The sequence below is a fragment of the Ambystoma mexicanum genome, chromosome 9, assembly GCF_040938575.1.
Source record: "Ambystoma mexicanum isolate Mex_15411 chromosome 9, UKY_AmexF1_1, whole genome shotgun sequence".
Classification (NCBI taxonomy): Eukaryota; Metazoa; Chordata; class Amphibia; order Caudata; family Ambystomatidae; genus Ambystoma; species Ambystoma mexicanum.
The window spans coordinates 873,450,034-873,472,071 of record NC_090931.1 but is presented as its reverse complement, the minus strand read 5'-3'; the positions used below and the strand labels follow the sequence as shown (position 1 = coordinate 873,472,071).

At 43.1% G+C, this 22,038-nt stretch overlaps 1 protein-coding gene across 3 annotated transcripts in view; it reads left to right on the top strand.

The window, feature by feature from the left end:
* The window catches only part of MLPH (melanophilin), a 532,938-nt gene that overhangs the window by 285,040 nt on the left and 225,860 nt on the right, over positions 1-22,038 (top strand). For 2 of the 3 annotated variants that reach the window (XM_069615981.1, XM_069615980.1), the window contains exons 7-8: positions 9,116-9,241; positions 16,174-16,375. In XM_069615981.1, coding sequence (XP_069472082.1) covers positions 9,116-9,241; positions 16,174-16,375 — 328 coding nt within the window. The remainder of the gene's footprint in view (positions 1-9,115; positions 9,242-16,173; positions 16,376-22,038) is intronic. The other variant, XM_069615982.1, reaches the window with a different exon arrangement.

The following is a 22,038-nucleotide window of genomic DNA, read 5'->3' as shown; positions in this document are numbered from 1 at the left end:
GAAGGCTAATATGAATACTCTCACGTTCATATTATCTAACCCTGGAGTCAAACACCCTATCCCTTTGTCAGTAAACAATATTGTCATGTTAAGCTTTGTCATCAAGTCACGTCCTAATATATTAACCAGTGTCTGTCAAGAGAATAGTAGTGGCATTGACATGTCATATTCACCTATAGTAAGTAGTAATTTGTCAGTAATAGGAACCCAACTAGTGGCCCCAGATGATCCCTGCGCATTCATGGCGATCCCAGACATTTGTATTTTCCCTCTCGAACACAAAGAAGTTGCTCCTGTGTCCAAAAATGGCTTGCCTCCTATTGTCACCCTGACCCTTGGTTCCTCCTGTGGGTCACAGATAGAACTGAACACATCAGGTCGCTCTGTGGACATACATTCATCCCTGTTACCATAACAGGATTCCCTCCACTACTGTCACACTCCCTTTCCTGGGTGTGGAATCCTATGGGGCTCCTGTATTTGCTTTCGATGTGGCACTGCTGCTAGCTGCAGTGATGTGTACTGTGGTTCATGTGCTTGTGCTTGCCTGGGTCTGCCTGGGTGCTTGCTGTGGTTGCCCTTGTGGTGATTGCATTTGCTGTGGGTCCTGCTCTGCTTGCTGTATTTGTGGCACACTTGTGTGATACTGTGTGTGATCTTGGGCATAATATTCCGGTGATTCTGTGGTGTCCTGTGGAGAATAGTCTGTCCCCTCATTTGGAGCTTGCCAGTTCTGTTGCATACCTCCTCCTCTGCTCCTACATGTTCGGGCTATATGTCCCATCCTCCCATAATTCCAGCATTGTTGTAGCTGGCCCCATTAATTCCTCCTCTTCCTTGAGGGTTTTGAAATCCTTCACGTCCTCTAGGTGCATTCCCTCTATTTCTTGGCCAAACGCTATACCCAGTCTAATCCATAAAGTGCACTACATTACTTTGTTGTACTGACTGTGCTACATGTGTGGCCACACCTTCACCACTCATCAATACTGCTCCTTCTATGGCGAACTTTGACAATTTCTTCTGAAATAACTTTACTTCCTCCGGCTTTCTATTCTCAGTTTTCTTCTTATTTTTCTCTTTTAACAGTCGACAATGATGGACAATAGTCAACTGTAATTCTGGCCATGGCTTCACTTCCATCCCTACCTGTTTCTTCAGTACTAAGTGAAAAGATATTTTTTATAAAGATCTTTCCCCCAAAAAATCAACTTAGAAATACCGCTCTGTGGCCCCACATAGCGGTCTTTTTAAATTGAACTGTCACGCCCCTGCTGCACTTGAGTGCGCACAGGGGCTGACAGGCTCAGCAGGACCCGGAAGCGCAGGATGAGGAGAATGGGTATGTGTGTTTGTGTTGTGAGTGTTGGTGTGTGTGTTGTGTGTGTTGTGTGTGTATGTGTTTTAGATTAGTGGAGTCTAGGGTGGGGAGGGATGGTGCGGGGGCTGACAGAGTGGAGGCACAAAGGGGAGTTCGGGGGTGAAACCCCCAAATTGTAAAAAAAAGGAGTGGCGGTTCTATGTGAAAAGACCTAATTATTAAGGTTTTATGATGTACGATCAAAAGAAAAACAGCAATTTATCTCATGAGACCTTAATAATGAGGTCTTTTCACTTAGAACCGTTCTTTCATCTGCTGATGCACTGGCTCGGGCAGGACCTGACATAAAATATGATAAAAATAATGCCACTATTTTGTCCCACGGTTCTCTCGTTTCAAAACGCAATCGCCTTTGAATCTCTTGAATAAAGGCAACAGGATCTTCGTCCTCTCCCATTTTCCTAGTCATAGTCGCACCCATGTCTCATGTGTTGGGATACTACTGTACTCTAAGCGCCTGCCATATGTCTGCCCTGCAATTATTAAATGGAGCTCCATCATGGGTCGTGTTCTGTGTGGTTACGCTCGCATACCCTGCTCATCTCCAAATGTCGTCAGCTCTCTACCACAGGATGGCTGCCAGTAGGCCTTTTATGTCACCCATTGCTAATGTCATTCCTGCTGCCATTCTCTCAAACACTTAAATGTATTTTCCTGCACCCGCAGTCAAACTAGGTTATTTACATTTCAGATTTTCCTTGTCATTTGTGGCCCTGGAATATACTATGGTCATCCTCCCCCTTTATCTAATAATGGGAATTGTGTAAACCCTTGTCCAAAATCATATCCCCCTACACTTCGCGTCTTCCAGGTGGGGCTAGTTTACCCATTCATCTTCTTCCTGGCAGTGACCTTAGCCTGGCAGTGCAGGGGACAAATCCCCTGCACTGTGTGACTCTGCTGGTGGTCATTCCGAATATGGTGTTGGCTCTGGTGTTTTATTTAGGGTCTTCTAAATCTAACCATTTCACCCCTCTCTCTATGTTTGGATCTATCGAAAGGCTGCATGCGCTTTCTCTTCACGCTTTCACATTCTTCTCCCTTTCTTCGTTTGACATCATTATACCCCAAATGGTATTGCTGTCATCTCTTTCCTCATCATCAGGATCTAGTCTGCTTAGGGTCATACTTCAACAATCACTTTAGGCCAGCAACATCAATCGCTGCCCGTATATCAAAAAATCCAATTTCTCCTAACAATTTCCAAATCTATTCAACAATATCCATGTTTATCTCTTCATTTATAGTTTTTGTCAATTTGTATTATCCTGTTATTATTTTAATAATCTTAATATTTATCTTATTCTTCCAAATATTATCCCTCCTATCTTTGATCAAATTCTGCTTTTCTTTAAATACTCCCCTCCTGAGTTTGATTGGTGCCAATCGCTTTCTTTTCTATAGTCTTATAATTTGTCAAATTGTATTGCTATTGTTCTTATATTTTTTAAGTCTTGAACCTATTTTATCACCACTAATGTAAAACAGGTAAATATATTTTCTACACTGATATTTAAAAAAAAACCACAAAACCTGTGTGCACACTTTTTCTACGATTGTCTTGTCTCATCCTCCTGATAGAGGTATAGTGTGTCGTGCACCCTTCCTTGGCTGTAGCTGCCGGAATCCCTTAAATAATACTCAGTTCCGGAGTGTGGTGCAGGACCTTTTTCCTCCTTGAGGATCTCCTTTTCCCTAACAAATATCATTATGTTCTCCCACTATATACATGCAATATGACTCCTCCCCTTTTATTTGCCACTTTCGATGTTTCGATTTACATCTGTTGTTCAGCTTGAGGTCTTCGATATCGACTCTTCCCCAATCAACTAGTCCCCCTTCAGTCCATGGGGCTCCTGTGGGGACGGACAGGAATTTCCTCATTGATCTCGGGTCACAAGTGTTATAGCGCTGCTCCTCACAGGAAACGCTGCGGTCTTCCGGCTAATGATGGAAGACGGTGAGCATCCAATGGTCTGGATCTTGAACCATCCACACCACTACCAAATGTGCAGTAGCACTTTTTGGGCATATATGTGTGCAGAATGGAATTACTAAAACAAATAATCTTGGAGCTAAATAACTGGACAGACTCAAAGAATATGGCAAAATACTACTTTATTATCCATTTAATAACATAGGGCAATCTTTTCCCTCTCGAACACAAACAAGTTGCTCCTGTGTCCAAAAATGTCTTGCCTCCTATTGTCACCCTGACCCTTGGTTCCTCCTGTGGGTCACAGATAGAACTGAACACATCAGGTCGCTCTGTGGACATACATTCATCCCTGTTACCATAACAGGATTCCCTCCACTACTGTCACACTCCCTTTCCTGGGTGTGGAATCCTATGGGGCTCCTGTATTTGCTTTCGATGTGGCACTGCTGCTAGCTGCAGTGATGTGTACTGTGGTTCATGTGCTTGTGCTTGTTGTGTCTGCCTGGGTGCTTGCTGTGGTTGCCCTTGTGGTGATTGCATTTGCTGTGGGTCCTGCTCTGCTTGCTGTATTTGTGGCACACTTGTGTGATACTGTGTGTGATCTTGGGCATAATATTCCGGTGATTCTGTGGTGTCCTGTGGAGAATAGTCCGTCCCCTCATTTGGAGCTTGCCAGTTCTGTTGCATACCTCCTCCTCTGCTCCTACATGTTCGGGCTATATGTCCCATCCTCCCATAATTCCAGCATTGTTGTGGCTGGCCCCATTAATTCCTCCTCTTCCTTGAGGGTTTTGAAATCCTTCACGTCCTCTAGGTGCATTCCCTCTATTTCTTGGCCAAACGCTATACCAAGTCTAATCCATAAAGTGCACTACATTACTTTGTTGTACTGACTGTGCTACATGTGTGGCCACACCTTCACCACTCATCAATACTGCTCCTTCTATGGCGAACTTTGACAATTTCTTCTGAACTAACTTTACTTCCTCCGGCTTTCTATTCTCAGTTTTCTTCTTATTTTTCTCTTTTAACAGTCGACAATGATGGACAATAGTCAACTGTAATTCTGGCCATGGCTTCACTTCCATCCCTACCTGTTTCTTCAGTACTAAGTGAAAAGATATTTTTTATAAAGATCTTTCCCCCAAAAAATCAACTTAGAAATACCGCTCTGTGGCCCCACATAGCGGTCTTTTTAAATTGAACTGTCACGCCCCTGCTGCACTTGAGTGCGCACAGGGGCTGACAGGCTCAGCAGGACCCGGAAGCGCAGGATGAGGAGAATGGGTACGTGTGTTTGTGTTGTGAGTGTTGGTGTGTGTGTTGTGTGTGTTGTGTGTGTATGTGTTTTAGATTAGTGGAGTCCTGGGTGGGGAGGGATGGTGCGGGGGCTGACACAGTGGAGGCACAAAGGGGAGTTCGGGGGTGAAACCCCCAAATTGTAAAAAAAAGGAGTGGCGGTTCTATGTGAAAAGACCTAATTATTAAGGTTTTATGATGTACGATCAAAAGAAAAACAGCAATTTATCTCATGAGACCTTAATAATGAGGTCTTTTCACTTAGAACCGTTCTTTCATCTGCTGATGCACTGGCTCGGGCAGGACCTGACATAAAATATGATAAAAATAATGCCACTATTTTGTCCCACGGTTCTCTCGTTTCAAAACGCAATCGCCTTTGAATCTCTTGAATAAAGGCAACAGGATCTTCGTCCTCTCCCATTTTCCTAGTCATAGTCGCACCCATGTCTCATGTGTTGGGATACTGTACTCTAAGCGCCTGCCATATGTCTGCCCTGCAATTATTAAATGGAGCTCCATCATGGGTCGTGTTCTGTGTGGTTACGCTCGCATACCCTGCTCATCTCCAAATGTCGTCAGCTCTCTACCGCAGGATGGCTGCCAGTAGGCCTTTTATGTCACCCATTGCTAATGTCATTCCTGCTGCCATTCTCTCAAACACTTAAATGTATTTTCCTGCACCCGCAGTCAAACTAGGTTATTTACATTTCAGATTTTCCTTGTCATTTGTGGCCATGGAATATACTATGGTCATCCTCCCCCTTTATCTAATAATGGGAATTGTGTAAACCCTTGTCCAAAATCATATCCCCCTACACTTCGCGTCTTCCAGGTGGGGCTAGTTTACCCATTCATCTTCTTCCTGGCAGTGACCTTAGCCTGCTTACATAAGGCGGGGACAAATCCCCTGCACTGTGTGACTCTGCTGGTGGTCATTCCGAATATGGTGTTGGCTCTGGCGTTTTATTTAGGGTCTTCTAAATCTAACCATTTCACCCCTCTCTCTATGTTTGGATCTATCGAAAGGCTGCATGCGCTTTCTCTTCACACTTTCTCATTCTTCTCCCTTTCTTCGTTTGACATCATTATACCCCAAATGGTATTGCTGTCATCTCTTTCCTCATCATCAGGATCTAGTCTGCTTAGGGTCATACTTCAACAATCACTTTAGGCCAGCAACATCAATCGCTGCCCGTATATCAAAAAATCCAATTTCTCCTAACAATTTCCAAATCTATTCAACAATATCCATGTTTATCTCTTCATTTATAGTTTTTGTCAATTTGTATTATCCTGTTATTATTTTAATAATCTTAATATTTATCTTATTCTTCCAAATATTATCCCTCCTATCTTTGATCAAATTCTGCTTTTCTTTAAATACTCCCCTCCTGAGTTTGATTGGTGCCAATCGCTTTCTTTTCTATAGTCTTATAATTTGTCAAATTGTATTGCTATCGTTCTTATATTTTTTAAGTCTTCAACCTATTTTATCACCACTAATGTAAAACAGGTAAATATATTTTCTACACTGATATTTAAAAAAAAAAACACAAAACCTGTGTGCACACTTTTTCTACGATTGTCTTGTCTCATCCTCCTGATAGAGGTATAGTGTGTCGTGCACCCTTCCTTGGCTGTAGCTGCCGGAATCCCTTAAATAATACTCAGTTCCGGAGTGTGGTGCAGGACCTTTTTCCTCCTTGAGGATCTCCTTTTCCCTAACAAATATCATTATGTTCTCTCACTATATACATGCAATATGACTCCTCCCCTTTTATTTGCCACTTTCGATGTTTCGATTTACATCTGTTGTTCAGCTTGAGGTCTTCGATATCGACTCTTCCCCAATCAACTAGTCCCCCTTCAGTCCATGGGGCTCCTGTGGGGACGGACAGGAATTTCCTCATTGATCTCGGGTCACAAGTGTTATAGCGCTGCTCCTCACAGGAAACGCTGCGGTCTTCCGGCTAATGATGGAAGACGGCGAGCATCCAATGGTCTGGATCTTGAACCATCCACACCACTACCAAATGTGCAGTAGCACTTTTTGGGCATATATGTGTGCAGAATGGAATTACTAAAACAAATAATCTTGGAGCTAAATAACTGGACAGACTCAAAGAATATGGCAAAATACTACTTTATTATCCATTTAATACCATAGGGCAATCTGGCGAACAACAGTTTGTAGTACATACACCCAGACTGTAGATTGATTACACAAACACTTTGTACCTCAATATGTGTCAGCTATGACATCATCCTACGTGGAAAATAATAAAACCTTATTAGACCTGGGGATTGTTTAGGGGACATGTCTACTTATAGAGTCTATAAGTGTCTGTTACTTTATTGGCTGCTTCTTTCTAGTAGGCAAACCTCGAACCGCCTTATAACCATGTATTATACAGATTATAACAGTATAACAGCAGCGTATTGGCTCATGCAACATTGTATGCTCATTGTTGCATAGGCCCTCATGATAGGTTGGGATCCTCTCCCAACCTTGGACACTCAGCTCACTAGCAGCACATAAGCAAATCGAAACTCGGGTGCTGAGAACAACGTGAGACTACTACCGACTTGCACAATTAGTCCACCATCTCTCATCAGCCAAGCCTTCAGCCAAGGTCTCTTCTTTGTAGTTGACCTTGCAGACTGTTCTTTTAAGGGAGTGTAGGTTCACCACTATCTTCATCTGGAGCTTAATGAATAGGCCTTGTTTTTGGGTTCTGAATCACATGTTGCAGACCACGATTTTGTCCATTCTCGACCTTTGATTTAGTGCTATTTGATTCAATTATTTCAGGTGTCATTACCCTCCTCGGACTCCAGAGACTTGGTTGCTCCGTCTCACGTAGGTTTTTCTACATCTTTATTGTCAATACTGGGCACTCGTAAATGTTCGATCATTTACTTAATCTAAGAGAAATATGTCCTACTTACGTTGCTTATCCTCCGTAACTCCCTTTGTACCCTTGACTATCTTCTTGCTGTGGCATCCTTGATCTCTGGCCAGCAGCTATTCTTTGTTCATGCACAAATGTGTATTTTAAGCCTCTGTCAGTTCTGCAGCTCTGGTCTCTCTCCTTCGAATTCTTTGCTTACCATCATTGAAAGCCAGCATCTATCTTTTCAACATGGCCACTTCACCAGTGTTATGTTTTCTACTGCAGCAAGCTTCTATATGGCTCATCTACCTTGTGTTTCTGCGTATATATATTCAATACTCATCTGATTGCTTATCTTCTTTGTGTATATTGTTTCTTCTTGCTTGTATGTATGTTTACTCTTGTTTCTTCAGTTACATATTCTTTCTTAAGTACTCATATCGGTTCAGTGCGTCATTGTAGCTTCTCCTTATGACATCACTTTGCGTCTGTCAGATCTTTTTTACAAGTCCTCAATATTCAGTGGTGTCTACAACTCTCCTGCTATCACTTCAGTATGTGGGTACATTCGATATGGCTGTCTGAGTGCATAGCGTCTCTCATACAGTCAATGCGGTATTGGGATGACACCTGGTGTCATGCACAATGTCTTCCTGTCGTTCAATCAGTATGACGGAGGTGTGGGGTGGAGCCTATCAGTGACGTGCATATCTGCTCCTGAGTTTCCAATGCGAAGCCAACATAATTCTGCCATGGCTCGGGAGTGAGCAAAGGTGCTCACCACCACAAGTGGCAAAATAGCCTACAGTAGGACAAATATGCTCTTATTAAGTGTAATAAACTTGTACAGGAGTAAGCTGAATGTCTTCTAACTTATAGATACTTGAAGCTTGCTTACACACACCCCCCCTCCAGCTGCAGGAAAGTAGCAATGCAAAACCCAAAACTGTGATTTGTTTTAGAACTTGCAATCAAAGGGCAATCAAAGTACCACCACCACCAGCCCCTGAAAAGATCTCACAGATAGTGAGTTGCATGCCTACGATAAGACAGATGTAGTATATACATGCAATGCTGCATACAATTGTTCAACCAGAGAAGTAATGTAGGCGAACAAAAATAAGACTTATAGAGAGCGCAGTGAAGCTTGATAGAGCCTCAACCATCATATTGCTTTTTTTTCTCAGAATGCCCGATTGCAGCTCGCATTGATGGATGCAACTGTGTCTCACAGTATAACATTTGAATTACATTAATCAATTAAACATTTTACAATGTTAGTGGGCATTATTTCAGTATTCATGTTTCTGTTCCTGACAGAAATTGAGATTTACTATCTCACAAGGGTCACTCTAAAGTCTGGGATACTTATTGTTGTTTTTCATGTAAGTATGGGCCAACAAGTGTCGGAGTCTAAAAAACAGTTGGCAGGTAGGTACAGACATGTCAGGGGCCCACAGTCTCCTGAGCCCTCTTGTACTGCCCTCTGCCGGTTTCCTTTGCTTTTGCTCCTCCCCCATCTGCTGTTGGTTCTGTACTAGATAAGCTCTCTTGTCTGTTTCCGTGTTCTGCTTCATCTGCTCTCTTCACCTCTCTAAGATGCGAAAGACGAAGCGCCTGCTCTCGGTCCACCCCTTTGACTTTGAACTGGACTCTGAATATTCCGCCCAGTCTCGCCGGCAGTCTGTACAGCTCTCTCCAGCTCCTATTGATCATGATGTCCAGGTATTTGGGAAGCGGGCTTCTCTCTCTCTCCCTCTCTCTCTCTCTCTCTCTCCCTCTCTCCCTCTCTCCCACTTTCTCTCTCTCTCTCTCTCACTCCCTCTCTCCCTCTCTCTCTCTCTCTCTCTCTCTCTCTCTTTCTCATGTACTATGCTATTTTCTTCTTTCTCCTTGCTTTCCCTCTTCTCTGAAATGTATATATTTTTATATGCATGTATATGACTTTATGGAAAATGTATGTAAATATGTGATATTATATATGTTATACATATATATATACATATGTATGTATAATATAATAGGACACAATTGGCACTCTATTGTTAAGATAAAACCAATTTGTGTCGACTTATCCCACATTTTTATTAATAATAACTTTTGACTCACTAGACGGAACTCGCTTAAATTTTCTAAAAAATAAAAGTCTGTCACGCCCCCTCCCAAGGTGTCAGCTGGAAGTTTAGTTGAAAAATTGTTCAATGGATCAAAGGTTATTAGCAAATAAAAGAAAGCTGTTCCATTAATTTTCCAATAGATGAAATGTTTCTCCCATTGAACACGTGCACCACGAAAACCATTGGACAGATTTGCGCCAAATAAGAAACAAGTTGGACACAAAGCATTGCAGATATTCCCTTTTTTGGGCAAGGTGAAAATTAGGCCACTAGTTCTAGAAACTATTGATGGAGAATCGGGTGCCTCCCATCCAAAGAACACTATATAGCTCCCCATGCACATTACAGCACTGAGGCTACTCAGAAAAGTAAAGTCATCATTGTTTTTGTTTAATCTGAGTGATTCCCGTGGTAATCCTATTGGAAGGTGAACAAGAAAAGGGCTCAAAATTATGTTTCTAGGAGGGAAAGGGCCCTTTCACAATAGGGTAGGGTTGGGGAGTTCTGAGTCAGTTTGATTTCATGTTACCACTGGAATCCAGTGGGATTCCCCCTGTAGGCCCACCAGTAGATAACAAGACTCAAATGAAAAAAGTGTGTCACTGGAAAGAGAGGGAGAAGACGATAACAGGAGAGGGTCATGTGGGATTTACTCAGTGGATGAGGTGGAGGGGACCTAAAAAGGAGGAGGGGTGCACATAGAGTGTAGCAATGTGGGCGAAAGGACTTTTAATGTTTGAGGGTTTGGCCATTACCACAGTATTGGAAAAAATGTTGCTAACACACGAATAATTAGACCGGTTTAACACAGCGGTGACAGGGTGATTGTAGCTATGTTTCCGAGGGAAATTTGGGGGGAATCCATTGTGGAAATGAAAGAAGGAGAAAGAAAGAGTAGCGCGTAGGCCACTAGCCAGTGTGATCTGGTTATTTACTATTGAGGGGGATAGAGGCCTCAATAGAATACAGTCTCAATGTAGTCTTTTATCTTAATTCAGCCATAGCCAGTGTGCAACGATCTTTTATTCTAATTGATGCAACATGGGCAGAGGTCACGACCGGGCCATGGTGGGTGGGATCTAGGTATTTAGTAGTAAGGAGTATATACCAGTGGACCACAATCTTTCCTCCTCATTGTTACACAGTGGACAGTGGCCACAGCCAAAGGCCATGACCAGCGGACCATGAGCAAAATGGATAAGATATAGCATAGCATAACCCTTGAAATTTAGTGAAAAACATTTACTTAAGAGTTAACTCAGAGTCAATCCTGTTGCTAAGCCCATGACTGCATTGATGACATCACAACAGGGAATCAACAAGGAAATCCAAAATCACCATGATGGTTGACATCTGTGGGATAACTCCGAGTTAAGATTGTTGTCATTTCCCACACCCGCCAAATTTAATGGCTTTGGTTGCAATAAGTTGTCTCATTTTACCTTGCTTTTATCTAAAGTTGTTCAGTGGATGTATATATATATATATATATATATATGCATATATGTATATAGTTATTCTTATAGATTCATTTTCATATGCACATTCGTATACATTCATGTACACATGTATACATATAGTCACTAAAAATACTTTGGTTAAGGGACTTCATAGTTGCAACCCAAAGCAACAGAAAACCTCAAACTCACCAGTAATGGTTTTTTAAGCAAACTCTGCCTCTGCCATTGGAACACAAACATAACTCATGCCCAAGCCACCTGTTGTGGGCAGTGGGCATGGCCGTCAGCCAAGTCAGTGGTCACCTGGCCTGGGGAATTGTTATGGTTCCTGGACATTACCTATGGCCACGGCCAGTAGTCAATTCACTTATGGCATGGCCTTCAGCCATGCGCCAGGCCCCCGCCAGCCCCCCGCACCTCCATATTGGGATTGGGCACTGCCCTTGGCCTGCAGCTATGTCCAGTGACCACCTTGCACAGGGAATGGCCTTTTGTTGTGTTTTTTAAGGGAAACTCAATCTTAATTTTCCTTTAACCCACATTTTCCACTGAATTTGTATGTGTTTTTATGATGAAACTATTGTTTCTCCAGTGCCCAGTGGATACTTTTTCTGCAGCATGTCCTCCTCCATAATGAATTGCTTACTAAGCCTGGCTCATCTGGCCCCTAAGCATAGCCATGGCTTAAAACCACTTTAGGCCATGGCCAGAGGTCATGTTGCCAAGGCATGACCTGTGGCCCCAGTGGCCCCGCCAGCCAACCAAAGTGGACACTGGCCATAGCCTGCAGCCATGACCATTGTTCACTTTCCCCTGGGACATGGTTTTCAGCCATGGTGATATGATATGATATGATATGATAGGTTATTTATAACGTGCTTAATACCCAGAGGTTTCTAAGCGTGGACCCGGGGATCAAACCTGTGTTGCTCTGTGTCGTCTTGATGCCCAGGGAACCTCCAAACCATCCATAGTGGGCCCTGATCATGGCTTAGTTCTTGCTTTGCTTGGGTCATGGCCTTTGGCCATGGCTAAGGCCCCCAAACCTACCCATGAAAGGCATGTACCATCCTCAGTTGTCATTTTGCCTGAGGCATGGTCTTCAGCCATGCCCCAGGTCCACCTTAGCCCCATGTAGTGGGTACGGTTACTGTCCATGGCCTGCAGCCGTTGTCAGTCATCATCGAGCACGGTTCATAGCCTACAGCTTTGCTTCAGACCCCCAAAATGGTCCATAATGGTTAAGGCCATGACTTGTGGCCATGGCCATTGGCCTAGTGCCCAGTCATGGGTTTCTTTCAGCCTCCTTAAGTTGCCATCTGCCCCCATTGCCTGTCCTCAGACCACCAGTAGCCCCACATATAACCCTTAGGTCTCAGGCAGAGTCTGAGACCTGTCTTCATCCCCCGGTTCCATTTGGTGGCCCGTGGGTCTTCAATGACCGATGTCCAGTCTACAGGGGTACTGGTAGCAGCAGCCCAATCTGTGGACTCCTCACCCAAAATCAGCTTTTTTTTCTTTTTTTTTAGCTACATTCCAACACTTTGAGGACAAAAACAGAGCTGTGCTTTGACAGGATCAACGGACTGGATCAGTGAGCTATGCAGGGCAAAAGCCGGGGTTACACGCGGGTGGATAGATTCCACCCACTTTTTTCAGAGGGTGGACTCAGTCCCCCCAGCAAAAATGAGAAACATTGAAAGTCTTACTTGAATTTATTAATTAAAGCCAACCTTCCACCGCAGTCGTTAGGTTTGCAGGACGGACACTTCACCACTGCACTATATAACCTGATGAAAGATAACAAACAACTAAAGGTGAAATGTCACATTGCGGTACTGCACGTACAGGGAAAACATTTGGTATTGGTTCTTGGAGTTTAAAACATGCACAACTATTAGAAGAAAATATCCTCTCTTGGTTTTGTGTGTGTGTTGATTTTATGAAAGGCAAATGCCATGTGTCCTGTTCAATTTGGGTGGTTATGCAAAGTCAATTTAATGAAATGTGCATATTTCACCTTGATATGCTAATTTCTGGTAACATCACATCCCATTGTGTTTGTTGATGAGTCCCCCCACTCATCAACAAAAAAAACAAAAATAAAAAAACATTATTTTTAGGACTTGACCCCTGGAGCTATGTAGCAGGAGGATAGCTCAGCGGCAGCGTGCGCGTCTTGGAAGCAAGACGACACGAAGCAACAACAGGTTCTATCCCCGGGTCCGCGCTTAGAAACCTCTGGGTGTTTAAGCGCGTTATAAATACGTAACTAAGACAAAAAAAATACGCAACTAAGAAAAACAAACAATTCCTGTAACAGCGCCTCGATGCCTACGGGCTGTGTGAGCGCTTTATAAATGTAAAAATAAAAAAAATGTGTGAATCTGGATACAACTATGCTCTTTTTGAGGGTCATTTTGCCATATCACACACTTTTGGAGGCTACCCAGAAGGCTGCCACATGCCCTATTGCCTTATTGTTTGCAGTAGAGGGTCCAAAGGACTCCACAAAAACTCAAAGACTACCTTGCATTCTGAAAACAAGTCCGGTCCTCAAACTAGCTAGACTGGCTATTTGACAACAAGCCAATCTGAGTGTTCCTCACTAAAATGTGCAGATTTTTTGATGATCTACCAACATCAATTGGCCAATACGGGCCTTGGAAAGAACGCACACACTTTGGCCAAAATCAGATAAAACTAACAGTATTTTATCAACTTTAGTCTAGAAAACAACTGGAGAAATGTGTATCAAACAAGCAACAGCACTTTTTCGGGAATAGACGTCCGCTGCTCGCGCCAGCTTCGTGCAAATCTGCCCAGCGGTTTGGGCTGTACGGTAAAGTTTGCCCGTTTTGAAACTTCATGGGAAATGAAAATTTTGGCTCCCCCCATACCGTTGTCCCCCAATTGCCAGAAGTCACGAAAGATTTTAAAATAATTCAGAGTCAGGTGACGGTCTATCTTCCTATGAGGAGTCCAATGTAACTATTACGGCTTGATCAATATCAATGACTCTGTAATATGCATGTATGAATATATACATCCTTTATGTCTCCTACTTATACTGATGTCTAGCTGATAAAAAGGATAGATGTTTGCTTTTTTATTGTCTCCCCTTCTGCGTGTCTTCTATCCTATCCCTCCCTCTCTAGCTTCTCCTCGTCTGTCACTGATGCACGCTGAATGGTGGAGTGTGATATTCAAAAATAATGTCCATGTTAATCAGTGCATGATTGTCATTTAAGCAAAGTTTTGAAACGTTTACACCACACGATAGTACATGATGATTCCATCAGTCATTCGTTAACATCATTACCCTTTTGTTTAGTGCATGATTTTTTCATTCAATTGTGTCGCTATTTCTCCATTGATTAATTTGGGGTGATGTCATAAGGAAATAGCGACATAGGGCCTCATTACGAGCGTGCTGTTCCTGACACCAATGGTACCGGTAAGCAAAAGTTGTGCTCGCGGGTGCCTATCATTCCTCCAGGTCTGACCTGGCGGGCAGAGAGGCACCTGCGAGCACAGCATGTCGGATGAACCAGCACTGATATAAACGGTGTTGGTACATCCAACCTCCCCATGGGGAGCATCTTTTTTCCGGCGCCCGCAAATGGGCAATTACCCGGTCCGACAGGGCCGTAATGACCCGGTAATGGCCCATTCGCAGACGCTGGAAAAAAATGACACTCATGGCAGCTGTGCCTGTATTACTGGCATGATTATGGCCAATGTCATAATGAGGCCCTTAGTGTCTAAAATCACCAATGCGTTATGTCATCAGGCATTGGAAATAGTGCATGATAACATCACCCAGCATTACTAAAGCACCCACTCCATAGGACCAGAGGCGTAGACAGGGTAAGGCCTGAGTGGGCAATGCCCACCCAAAATCTGTACATGTCCACTCAGCAGCACTGTGGGCACAGATTTACAGATGTACAGATGTTAATGTCACTACGGTGGGCCCAACTACATTAGCTTCAGGCCCCACTTGTTAAACAATCCTGGCTACGCCTCTTCATAGGACAGATTGTATCAATATTATGAAGCGATGATGAAGCAGTGTTTCCTTTGGCGATAATCGTTCATCAGTGAAGTGGCCACCTGTGTCATTTACTCTAGGTGTTTCACCTACAGGTTACATAGGGCCTCATTCCAAGTTTGGTGGAGTGGTAAAAAGGTGGTAGTAATTCAGCTACTGCCATTTTTCTGGCATTAGCAAAATAACTGCCCTTTTTACCACTCTGCCAAATCCCGAGTTTGATGTTGAAGTGGAGAATTTAACTCCACCATCATACTTGAGGTAAATCCTCCACTTTAAAGACAAAAATCGATGGAGTTGCTGTGGGAGAATTACTGCTCGTTGTAATTCCACCAAAATCCCCATAGAGTCCAATGGTCTCCAAAAATGGGGACTAACACCGCCCTACCACCGCTTGTAATCCCACAGTAAACCTACGGGACCAAGTGGCGGTAACGTTAACCGATTTTGGCAGTAATTCAGAGGAATTACCTCCGAATTACGTCCACATTTGGAATGAGGCCCTTAGTCACCTAAATAAACTGGATATTCTGGTGTCTTTCCTACTAGGCATAGACTGATCACGTGAAACTACCACTGGTGATACAGCTGAAGTTCACTGGAAGCCCACAGCAGGGTTCGCTTTGCACCAGCAGTTGATTAGTACCAGAGAACAAGAGAACATCACTCATTTGTACTGTGGGGGGACACATCAGTCACCCAGAATGGTCCCTATAAACCCGTTTCCACCTCGATTCAGGTCTTTTCCATCTCATAAAGTTTCTGGTGCAAAGGTATGTTGGTACTGTACATAGGGCATATGTGTTAGCAGAATGCATTGTGGGTGGGTGATACAGAGCACAGGCATCAGTGTTAGAGTTGATCAGTGTCAACATTTAGAATGTTCTGAACCAGCCATTCCCATTGTGGGCCTCAGTTCTCATTGGCGGCAATTGTGTGCAACTCTGACATTTAGAGATATATATTTGTTTCTATGTTTTTAATGCATCGCTGACTATACTGTACTATTCATTCCTTTACCCTCAGTCGTTCTCTGAGTTCACCGGTCCAGGGAGGGACACCTTGCAAAAGGAGTCCATGATCGCGGAAGCCGACCTCGCGGCTATGTTTCATCATATCCTGCAGGAACAGGGCCACAATCTGGATCCTCCGGAGCAGGAGTTCAGCACTGAGGTTCGACTAACCGTGAACTCCCGCAGAAAGAGCATAGAGAACAACCGTCGGTCTGGTAGGTGACCAATTTAAGAGTGAGATTATTGCTTGTGGATATCATCAACATGCAAGAGATGCGCAACCTTAATCAAATTAAGATTCTCAGAGAGATTGGGGTCACAATAACAGGATGGACCAGGTGTGGGAGGGCTTAAGAACAATGCATACTCACCAACCCTTTGTGTTGTAAAGATACATTAATGGAGGTCCGCTTTGAGCCCTTTGAATTGCAAAAGAACCCTCAAAATCTCACTCTATGCTTCATTCACAAGGATTGGAAGAGCAGATTGTAGGGTCTTCTCCAATTGGTTACATTCCCCCCAAACCTGTTTTGTCCCTCTCATGATGGAGTCCTGGATTTATCAAGGCAGGGGCCCAGTGCTCTGTTTCACAAGCAATACTACAATACCTCTACAGTGAATGAAGAAACTATAGGCTACTAATCAACTTGTTTTTTAGCATTCCCAAAACATCTCCTCGAGTTCTGTATAATGCACACCAACAGGCTCATTTAGAGCCTTGGGAAATATATTGACCAGTTAAGCAATAATCCCGCGTTCTGCAGGCTTCAGCGGCAAGTAACGGCCCAGGGCCCAAGTTTCAGGGCCGAGCGAAGTGAGGCCTTAACGCCAGGCCCTGGTGCCGTTACTGGGCCGATGAAGCCTGCAGATCACAGGATGATTGCTATTTGCACCCCGGGGCAAACCATTGAGGTGCTAATAACAATAGAAGAAAAAAACACCTGTGCTGCTTCGTTCGAAGCAGCAGCCGGGGAGAGTCAGGATTACCATGGAAATGGAAGGCGGGGCTCTGTTTGGAGCCCCTCTTCCATGTCCATGGCTTCAGCAGGAAGCCATGCAGCCAGGGCAGAGGAGCCCTTGATATAATGGGTTTGGGATAGTGTGAATGGATTGGGGATGTGTGGAGGAGTTGGATGGGGAGGAGGAAAAACAGCAGTGCCGGGTGCAGCAACCACTCAGGTAGCTCAGAACCCAGGCTTGCATCGGTACATTCAGCCCGGGTTTGAATATACCTGATTGGCTGCTGCACCTTCCAAGCATGCTAATAGCCCATCGGCCTTTCCCAGAGGCATTTTAAGGTTCCACCAGAAATAGATGAGAGAGAAAAGGGAGTCACTGCAGAATTGTGGCAACTCCCCATCAAATGGACCTGTCACCACTCATGACATCTCTGTCATACACTGAGCATATGTAAGGCGGAGACGTGCAATGGCATTCAACCTTCTAACCCTGCCCCCACGCCACACCCCCATGTAGTTTGTGTTTATACCTGGTTTAAGCTGGTGGAGCAAAACTGGATGCAATTTACCAAAAAGCACCAATATTATGGGCATTGGAATCTGCTTGCATTAATACATGTATTGACTATAAGTAGTTGCAGTGACAGTGCATATGTGTTTTATCTATGTTTTGATATGTATTGGAATGTATTCATTTGAAACGAAAAGCTACTCACCTAGAAGCATTGTTCAAAGGGCATATTGATGGCAAGAATGATTGCCATTGCTGGGTGCCTCACAAAGTCTTGACGTAGTAGATTAAACCTCATGGTATCGGGGAAGTAGTTGGAATCAGACGTTAAATATTTCTTCAGTAAATACATGATCCAAAGATGTATGGGGACAGTGAAGTTGATGGTGGTTGAGGGGTCTTTGAGATGGAGACACTACTCTGTGAGTCTATGGCTTCTTCCTGGGAGAGGAGGATATTCTAAAGGGTGATCTTGAAGCCAGTCCCTGCTGGAATAATGATCATTTCTGGGCTTAAGGAGCTCCAGGGATTGGCAGCCAGGGAATGTTAGAGGCAGCCCAGGGTAGATGGTGGGGGCAGGTAGGCTAAGAAGCTTGCAGTCTGAGGGGAGAGGAATTGTGCATCAGGGCAACCCAGTGCCATCCAGTGATTGATAGCAGATAGGCAGTTATTGAAGAGAGAGAACAGCTCAGCAGTGAAGGTGGGTAAGGAGCAGAAGAAGAATGAGTAGAATCAACAAATGTGATGACATTAGAAGCCAAAGCTAAGAAAAGAGTTGCATTGGGTGAAGACTGGGGGGGAACAAGGACAGACCCTTGCAGGATCACTACCGATCAGGAATGAGGAATGGCAGGAAAGCTCACATTATTTAGTGAGTTGTAAAAGGAATGATTAGGGGGTGTCCTGAAAGCTAAGGTGTCAGTGGTGTATGAAGTAGAGAGGATTTTTTTTATTTATTTCATTTAGTTTATAAAAACTTTTTAAAAGAAGAATGAAAGACAAACCAAGGATGAGACAAGGTAAACAGATCAACAGAAAATCACAAACCCTTTGGATGTCCCATCTCTCCCTTATCCCTGAATTTCTTTCAGTCCTGTTGGTTCCCTCTGCGTGATGGACCTTCCTTGGGGCTTTTATCTTGTTTTTTCTGTTACCAGGACACATCCTACTTGACATCTTTGACATCGACCAACTGATTTCGGTCTGTTAACATTACTTCCAGTTTACGCAAGACGTTTATCAAACCATAGACGTCTTTTTCTCTTGGGTTAGCAAATTTCAACCACAACTCTTCTCCGCATAAGGTAGGGTACAGCCTAACCACTTGATTCAGATGTTACGTTCTCAAGGATTTCAGCCCTACACAATATAGCATTAAGTGTTTTAAGGTCTATGGATGGTTTTCACAAAAAGGACAGGTCAACATCACTGGTGTCTTTCTAAACCTCCGTTTTTGACTTACTCTTGTATCAAATAGATTACGTCAAAATTTCATAAAAGTCTTTTGATAATTAGCATTTGGAGCTTTCACCAAATATTGAGGGAGTTTTTCTAGTTTTTTTCCCTCTTTTAATGCATCTCCCATTAGATTATAGCGATTTCTGTCATCTACAGTCGAACACCAATCTCGTTCCCATAGGTTTTTTTTCACGTGATTCGGGTTACTCTTCAATGTCTCGCGATCTGTGAGTAACACTTTGAGATGGTTTTCACAGGCGTTCAGCCACCTAACCAGTATTGACTCTGGGTTCCCGTTTTTTAGGTCAGATAGTATTTCAAACTGAGGTGTACCTTTGTCGATGATGGTCTTTCTATACACAGACAACATATTCCAAAGAACTCTCGCATTCATTGATATCATGTTTAATTCATTGTAGAATGCGCCTTCAATACTGATTTTCTAGTTGTGAACACAGGTTTGCAGGTGCTCCTAGGGCACTTTCTGCACCATAGATTAATGTTGGCACAGCCTTCTGATTGTAATGAGCAAGGACCGGTTGCAAGGAAAACTTTCCCTATGTTTTATTTATAACTGCAGCCTGGCAAGCTAGTTGTTGGCTTTTTTGCTTAGCATTTTCGACCCAAGGCGCATCATTTATATTGCTGTTGATCCACATCCCAAGATACTTTACCTTTTTTACAAGGTTCAACCCTTCGTTGTTCAACCTCCATTTCGGTTCATGGTTTTTAGTTAGTTTTTTTACTCAAGTAAGATCTTGAAGGATTAGTACTTCCGACTTTGCAGGATTCATTCTTAATTTGTTTTTTATGACATAGCTCTCAAGGGCTACTAACTTCCGTGTCAAGCCAATCACCGTGAGGTCCAGTAAAGCAATGACATCAGCATACAGCAGCCAATTTACCACCTCCCCACTGATTTTTGGTGGATGAGAATTAATCACTCCGTGTCTCTCCGATGTCTGATAGAAGACAGGGTAGCCGCAAGTGGGCAGCCCTGCTTTACACCATGGTTAGTCGATATTGGTTTGCTGAATGTTCCGACATTGTCCAGTCTGATCTTAATTTCCATTCCTGTATGAAGTTCTTTAATAGGTTGTAATACATTTTCTGGGCATTTCCATTTTCTCATTTTTTCCCAGAGCAGTTCCCAGTCAATAGTGTTGAATGTGTTGGACAAATCAACAAAAGCTATGTAAATTTTCTTGTTTTGTCGAATCGCTTCCAACTTTAGAAAGTTTATGATTGTTAGGTTTAAGCCACATCCAACTCCTTTGACGTGGGTCGAATCTCGCAGCTTCTGTAATCCACTTTAATAGTTGACATTGAAGCTGGGTGGCAAAGATTTTGCCCACCACGTCAAGGAGTGCAAACGGTCGATAGTTCTTTGGCTTGGCTCGATTGCCTTTTTTAAAAATAGGGACAGCGATTGCACTCCACCAAGAAGTTGGAATTTTTCGATTTTGCAGGATGGATGTGAACAGGACATAGCAAAAGTCAGCCTATAGTTCTGGTTGTTGTTTTAACAGATGGTTCGTCAGGCCATCTGGCCCAGGCGCACTTAACGTGCTAAGTCTCAAGATGTTTCTTAAGATGTCGTCCTTTTCAATTGTAATTGATCACTCAATTTCCAACTCGGGTTGCTTGATGACATTTGTATTTTTGATGAAAAATATTTTCGTATAGTAGTCAACCCACATTTTCTCAGACACCATATTGTTTATGAGCGCACCTTGAGGCACAGTTACATCATTCAGATAGTTCCAGAAAGCACTTGTATTTATTTTGGCTAGGGTTTCCATCATCAGTTCAGCATTACGTTGCATCATTACGGATCTATGACTGATCAGCCAATTTTTGTAAGTTTGTTTTACTTGTTTTATCATTCTTGCACGGTCATCTTGCACATTTCTTTTGCATTTTCTTATAGCTTTGTTTAGACCTTTTTTCTTACTTGATATTTCATTATCCCACACATGTGTTTTTTTAAAGTCAGACTTAGACTTCATCACGTATGTCTCACAATAAGCTTCTAGAAGAACTGTATATTCGGTTCTCTCAACATCTTGCTTATTCTTAAGCGGTTTTAATAGGGATCTTATATTGGAATCGTCAAGCCGTCGGCGGTTATGACCTAGTGCAGCAGCCAAATGCTCGTAGTTTATGACCCCTCTTTTTTTTGGCTGATGTAACTTCAGCTGGATTTTTAGCATGCAGTGGTCGCTTTGCTCCATCTTGATAACTTGTAACGTTTCGACCTGGCTCCTCACTTTTTCTGTTGCAAACATATAGTCAATAGTTGACCTTTGTTGTTTTCTCTGCCAAGTAAAATGTGCAGGAATGTCTCCAGAAGTATTTCCATTCAGCATCTTTATGTTCCACACTTTCATTCATGGAGCCACGAGTCAGCCGCTGCTACTCCGTTTCCCATTCGATTGTCTTGAACATTTATAGTGTTTTTTTGTGAGCAATTTATGTTGAGATCTCCACAAATCAGTATGTTCACTTCTTTCTCTTTATCATAGATATCACTTATTATTTTGGAGATTTGATCAATGAATTTGTCTTGTCGCGTGGCCTCATGTTGCCTGTTTTTCTCAGTTGCATCAGTAGTAAGATCTTAACTACTTATAAATAAGGTGATACAGTTTTGTCAAAGAGGATACGTGCACCACTTTTGACTTTTACAAGTGTTCAGAGACCAGTCATGGGCCTTCCTTTCACTCCCTTTATTGCAGGATTAAATGCGGTCTCAAATCCATCAGCGATTAGGTTTTTCAGAAGCAACGTCTCTTGGAGGCATAGAATATCTATGCCCCCTTGTTCCATTGATTTATCTCCAAAAAGGTGCGTATGTCCTCTCGTATTCCATGAGACTATACAGAATGTTTCCAGTCGACCACTCTCTGAACGTTAACTCTCATTCATACCATTGAGGGTTTTAGCCCCC